Source organism: Elephantulus edwardii, unplaced genomic scaffold (genome assembly GCF_000299155.1).
Source record: "Elephantulus edwardii isolate Elephantulus edwardi_28Jun2011 unplaced genomic scaffold, EleEdw1.0 scaffold00020, whole genome shotgun sequence".
NCBI classification, from domain to species: Eukaryota; Metazoa; Chordata; class Mammalia; order Macroscelidea; family Macroscelididae; genus Elephantulus; species Elephantulus edwardii.
The window spans coordinates 13457704-13464737 of record NW_006399770.1 but is presented as its reverse complement, the minus strand read 5'-3'; the positions used below and the strand labels follow the sequence as shown (position 1 = coordinate 13464737).

At 34.3% G+C, this 7034-nt stretch overlaps 1 protein-coding gene and 1 pseudogene across 1 annotated transcript in view; both read right to left on the bottom strand.

The window, feature by feature from the left end:
* The window catches only part of LOC102867639, a 5186-nt pseudogene extending 2070 nt beyond the window's left edge, over positions 1–3116 (bottom strand).
* LOC102868046 (glycogen debranching enzyme-like) overlaps positions 1–7034 on the bottom strand; it is a 98766-nt gene that overhangs the window by 69367 nt on the left and 22365 nt on the right. The window contains exon 4 of the mRNA XM_006882438.1: positions 5759–5962. Within this exon, the coding sequence (XP_006882500.1) occupies positions 5759–5962 (204 nt within the window). The remainder of the gene's footprint in view (positions 1–5758; positions 5963–7034) is intronic.

Here is a 7034-nt window from a genome sequence, read left to right as displayed (position 1 = left end):
TATTCACCATCGCAAGAACATGGAAACAGTCCAAATGTCCAACCACAATCTAATTACAATGGAATACTATGCAGCATGCAGGAGCAGTGATTTTGTAAATTATTACCTAATTTGGGAGGGAATGGAGCACATTATGCTGCGTGAATTCAGTCCCACAAGGACAAATATTGTATAAAACCATTACTGTAGAATGAAAATCTAAGGGAGGGGAAGGGTAGAAGCAAAGGGATGAGGATGTACAGGGCGGGGGGAATTAATCATGGGGTTGTACAATTTTTTTTTTAATTTTTTTTTGGGGGGTGTACAATTTGATGGGGGGGTGGTAAGGAAATTGGAAGAATCTGGTCTGAAAAACAATGCATTAGAATTTTGTAAATAAACTAGTATAAATTTAAAAAAAATTTCCCTAAGGCTAGCATTAAGGGGAGGAACTCCCCCCCCCATCCTCTATGGTTTGGTGTGTTTTTTAAATAGCATTCAGTTTATTACAAATATTTAATATTGGCTTCCCATATTTCCCCCCTTTGTTTTTATCATAATTATGTTATCATCTAGATGAGCATCATCTTCTATGTTTGAAAATAACAAACGTGAATCCTCACTCTTTACCTAAAGATATACCATTTAGCAACATTTTTTCCTACCCCCAAAAAGCAACATAAAACATTTGGTCTAAACTGACAAATACACATGTAGTTCTCTAAGGTTAAAAATGTGTCAGGATACTGACAAAGATGATGTAGAAATAACTAATTCAAGAAAAGCTAATTCTCTATGCTTTTGATGGTCTCTGTTTTATTAGGAAAGACACAAAAGTTTATAAAATCTAGATCCATATTTTTTATTTGCTATTTAAATTCAGAGTACCTTAGTGCAACAATGAATGAATGGAAACCCAAAATCTCTGTAAATGTTTATGAAAATTAATAAAATATAACTATAGGAAAAAAAATTCAGAGTACCTTTCAGAAGTTTTATAGTCTCTTCAGATATAGGGAAATTGGAGAATGCTCCCTCTTTCTGTTCACGTGTCACAGTCTGTCAAAATGAAATTTATAAATAATACAGTCCTTATTTGACCATGTATTTAAATTATCTTATATTCTTATTCTTTTGTTCAATTTTAATACTTGGAAATAATATATAGTCTAATCTATAAATTTCAAAAGTATCACTTTAAAGTGCAAACTTAAATGTTTCCATATTTTTTAATTGTTTCATTCACATCAAATTATATTTAGAAGAAATCTACCTCCATTTGAAAAGGAAAATATCTCTCAATTTATTATTTGAAAAACCTATTTTATAATCTAAATCAGTCACAGAAAACTTCAACAACAAGAATTAGTAGCATAAAGCTATGAACCCGGTCTAAAAGAATAATGTCCTACAGCTTTTTCAGGTTTGGTTTTGTGGGGGTTTTTTTCCAGATCTTACTGATGCAGGAATGGTCCTGGAAGTTTGAAATGTTTTTATATATATGTTAGCATGATGTTACTATGCAATACTTAATAAAACTCAGTATACCAGTCAATGTGTTTATCGAACAAAAACAATATAGCACCTAGTAAAATTTATTACTCAGTACTGGGAAAAGTACTTATTTTAGTCCCAGAACAAAAAACTGGGAACAAGTTAAAAAGACATGAAATAAAAACTAATATATTTTTAAAAACTCCAAAGTGATTAACTTCTGAAGATTAAAATGTTTATCACAATGGCAGTACATTTCCACTGTAGAAATTTATAAAACTATTAATTAATAAATCTAAAACTATATTTAGTAATATAAAAACACAGAGCTCTGGTGGCTTAGTGGTAAGAACCTGCACTGCAATCCTAAAGGCACACAGTTACGATCCACCAGCAGCTCTGAAGATGAGCATTCGCTCTGAAGATGAGCATTCTGCTTCCATGCCATTTACTGCCTCCTAAAACCATAGTAAGGTAAGCTAAAGGTCAGTCAGTACCAAACCTGACAGCACACAACAGAACTGTATGCGAAACACAGACACTCATCCAATTCTTACTCTATGCACATATAACTTTTTAAAAATAAAAGGGGATTCTGTATATAGCTTTAAAATCTTTTTTTATTTAACAAAATACATTATCCTTCTGCCATTCTCATATGGGTAATATATATTTAATTAAATCAATTGTCTAATTAGAAACTGAGAATGTTTTGAATTTTCTGCTATAATTTAAAAAAAAAATCACTGCAAATAAAGGGTATTATTCCTATATACCTCATGATATCGTGGTCTCAGGATAAATTCCTAGAATTCCTAAACTCTAATAAAATCTAAACAAAAAGAATCAACAGTTAAATCTACTATAATATAGAACACTGTATAAAGTAAAAGCCCAACAGATTATGAAGCAACCTGTCTATTATACTACTGGCAGTATAGATATGTAGGGCCTTATTTAGATTCATCTCTGACAAATTCAAGCTCACTACTGGCTTATTGTTTGTTAACGCTGTCAGTGCAGTTTGGACTTCTTCCTTTAATACAATTGTTTAGACTACCACAATCCAGTCTGAAACAAAGGCAGTACAATGAAATAAACAAGACAAACTCAGATTTCAGCTCTACAGACACCCTGGTCTAATTATTACACACTAAGCAGACATTATTACAGAATCAATTCTAATTCGCCTCAAAAATGAAACCTGACTGTATTTCAGGAATCTTGTCAAATAAAAATTTTTAAAAATTCATCCATACCTCCTCTAGTTTGTTATCACTTGATTTATGTGTGGAACTATCTAAGGATGTCATTCGCTTTGATTTTCTTTCATATTCATCAATATCACCATTAGACTGCTCTTTTCTTTTTGACTTATGAGATTTAGAGAATTCATCTGGATGTTTATTAAATCCTTCTTCGGTGTCTCCATTTAGCTTCTCTTTCATTTTAGACTTTTTGGCCTTGGGAGCATCCAGGTCATCTGTAATACCATTTTCTCTTGTTTCAGATTTCTCATCAGAGTCATTATGGTGCCTTGATTTCTTTCTATCATTCTTTTGCTTCTCCTTCCTCTGGCTCTCCGACTCCTCCAAGGGTGCTTCCAGCTCCATAATGTCCCCCCAGAGGAGTTTGCCAGGCATCACTCGCCACCCCCGCCGCCTCCTCCTTTTGGGCACAGTGGCCACAAGCACCTACAAGGCAGAGACAGCGTGAAAGGAAGTGGGGGCTGGGCGGCCGCCGGCCAGCCTATTCTTTCTATTTTTACAATAATGGTCTTATGTAGTATTTGTCTTTCTGAGACTGAGTTAGTTCACTAAACATAACGCTCTCTAGACTCTTCAATGTCATATGGTATATGTCATATAGTATTTTTTAAAATCCTTCCTCCTGTTTCATAGCATTCCATTATGTGAATGTACCACAATATTTCAGTCCATTTGTTTGTTGATGGACATTTAGGCTGTTTCCATGTTCCTGCTATTGTGATTAATGCTACTATGAACATTGGTGTACAAATCTCAGTTTGTGTCTCAGCTCTATTTTCCTTGAAGTATATTCCTAGCAGTGGAATAGCTGGGTCCTATGTAATTTCTATGTTCAGCATTTTGAGGAAATACCAAACTGCCTTTCAGAGTGGTTGCACCATTGTACAATCCCATCAACAGTGTACGACAGCTCCACATTCTCTACACTTATCACTTGCTGTCTTGTGAAACTTTGCCACTGCTACTGGAATGAGATGGTATCTCATTGTGGTTTTGATTTGCATCTCTCTTTTTGCAAATAATTTTGAGAATTTTCTCATATGTCTGTTGGCCATCTAAATGTCTTCTGTAAAAAAATTCTTTCCATGTCTTTTGCCCATTTTGTGATGGGGTTATCAGTCTTTCTTCTGTGGAAGTCCTGCAGTATTGTATAAACTTTCATATGAGACCTTTGTCTGAGATGTCATTGGCAAATGTTTTTTCCCAGTGAATCAGCAGGCTTTCTTTTTACCCTATTAGAAAGAGGTTTTTATGCACACAGGGACATAATCTTTAGAAAGTCCTATTCATTGGTGTAACTGTCATTCTTATTCTTTACTCAACTCTCAGATGCATAGGAAGTGATTGAAAAAACCATGGCTTGCATCAGGACTAGCTTAGTCTTTAAATTGATACCATCACCTGTTATTATTCTAGAGAAGTCCTTGACAGAAGATGTTCCCAATGCATCCCATTAATTTCTTGAGCATTGTTTCCCTGGGTGTTGATGGTGGATCCACGTAAAATGAAATAACTGACAATTTCAATCTTTTCTCTATCTATCATGATGCTGTCTATTGGTCCAGAGGTAAAGAATTCATTTTCTTGATGGCAGACTGTAATCCATATTGTGAAAATGTTAGTCTGATCTTCTGCAGCAAAGGTTTTAAGTCATCTTCACTGTCAGCAAGCCAAGGTTATTTCATCTGCATACCACAGGTTGTTAAATCTTCCTTTCAATCCTGATTCTTCTTCATATAGTCCAATTTACTTGGATTATTTGCTCAGCATACAGACTGAACTGGTGTGGAGAAAGGATACAAATCTGATGCACATGTTTCCTAATTTTACCAGGAAGTGTTTCCTTGTTCTGTTTGGATAACTGCTTCATGGTTTATGTATAAATTCCATATGAGCACAAATAAGTGTTCTAGGAATCCCATTTTTGTCAATGTTAGCCATACTTTGTTAAGATCTACAGAGTCAAGTGCCTTTGCACAGTCAATAAAACAAAATTAAACTGCCTTCTGGTGTTCTTTGCTTGTAACTAGAGGTACATCTGACATCAGCAGTGATATCCCTCCTGACACAGCCCCTTCTCAATCCATCTTCTGGCAGTTCCCCATGCATACTGTTTCAGTAATTTTACAATAATCAGCAGTAAGATTATATATACATGTGATATTAATGATACAGTTTGAATTTCCACATTTTGTTGGACCACCTTTTTATAGAATAGGAAGAAATATAGAACTCTTCGAGTCAGTTGGCCAAGTAGCTGTCTTCCAAATTTTTTGCATAGCTTAGTAAGCACTTTCAGGGCCAGCTGCCCTGGTAAAAGAGGAGTATAGCCATGTCTTAGAGGCTCTGATACACAGAACTACATACAGGCAAGAAATCTTGGAAATAGGCAAGAGATTTCAGAAACTAAAATAGGCTTACTTTATTCTAGTACAGCTTTTAACATGTAAAAGGCATAATTTTAAGATTTAAAAAATTAACAGCAATTTTATCGCTAAATCTCTGCTTCATATATGTTATAATATCAGTTGCTGCTTTACAGGATGCATTAATACAAGTAAAGTACTAATAAGTATCTATAAAGTATTAATACTGTAAGTTGAAACATAATCGTTAGATGCCTTCTAAAATCATTCTCCTGTTTTTATTAGTATCATCCACAAAATGTACAGTGATTATAACCAGCCATAATATTGTTTTCTCAAGGGAAAAATGTTACTATATAAAGTGATTTTAAAAATTTTCAAAATTTATACTCTATAAACAGTAAGGAATGAAGTTAAGACTATAATATTCTTTTCTTTTTATTTTATTATTTGTGTGTGTGTGTACTGTCAAATCAGATCTGACTGGTACAGGAGGAGATTGTCCCTCCTTCCCCGGCAGAGCATCTGGTGGATTCGAACCATGCACCTCTGGGAATGTAGTTGCAGCTCCTTACCACTAGGCCACCAGAGCTCCCCAAGACTATAATATTCTTATAAAAAATTAAGGAAGACAGTAAATAAAGCTCATACCAGTATGATTGTAGACAACATCAGTAATACAAAGCATGTTCCACTCCTTTTTCATTTTTTCTACTAGCTGTCCAACATCATTCCAGGAATAGTTTTTATTAGGTCTTGAAAAGTCAGGATTTAATTCTAACTGATCAGCCAGAGAATAGCATGATCTAGACAGTCCAAGAGTTTGCAATGGAGTAAAATGAATCATGTTGTAACCTGTAAGACAGGGCAAACAAAGATTGTAGACAAAAGAAAACAAAGATGCAAAAAAAGTTTTACATTTTCTCAAATAACTAGGCAACTCTAACAAGAGTCAAAGATGTGGGTTAAAACTCTAGCTGTACCAGAAGGGATTTTAATCAAGTCTACTTGAAAAGTCTTTCAGGATATCAGTACTTGTATATAAAAGACGGAAAATAAAACAGACATAGGAGAAGGGAGGAAAATGTGCAACAATGAATATATTAAAATCCAACTTTTTTGTAAACTTGTTAAAATCGCAACTAAAAAAAATACCAAAAAAAGGTCACATACAGTGCTTAGTTTGTAGTATAGGGTCAATGTGTTTGTACTAAATGGATATAATTAGATGTAGAAAATATAACCTATGAAAATGTAACAACATACATCTATCACTTTTCAATGTTTCACGATACTTGATTTCTATTTCATAGCTATGCTTATTATCCTTTCTTTACACAACTGTATACTCAACTTATGCAGAAATTTAATAAAGCTCTTACTACAGGGTAAAATACATCTTAAAATGAATTTACTCATAGTATATATGGTAGCATATGCTTTTTTTTTACTAGTTTAGAACAAATTCTTTCCATTTCTTTCACCTCCCCCCATCAAATTGTACAATCCAATGATTAATCCCCTCTTCCTCCTGTACATCCATATTCCTCTGCTTCCAGCCTCTCGCACCCCTCCTGGATCCTTATACTCATTCTACAATAATGATCTTATACAATATTTACCCTGGTGGGACTGAGTTAGTTCACTCAGCATAATGCTCTCCAGTCCCTCCCAAGTTAAGTAAAAATTTATAAAGTTGCTGCTCCTGCGTGCTGCATAGTATTTCATTGTGTGAATATACCATGATTTCTCAATCCATTCATTTGTGGTTGGACATTTGGGCTGTTTCCATGTTCTTGCAATGGTGAATAATGCTGCTATGAACATTGGTGTACAAATCTGTTTGTGCCTCAGTTCTCATATTCTCAGGGTATATTCCAAGTAGTGGAATAGCTGGATCATATGGAATTTCTATGTTCAGCCTTTT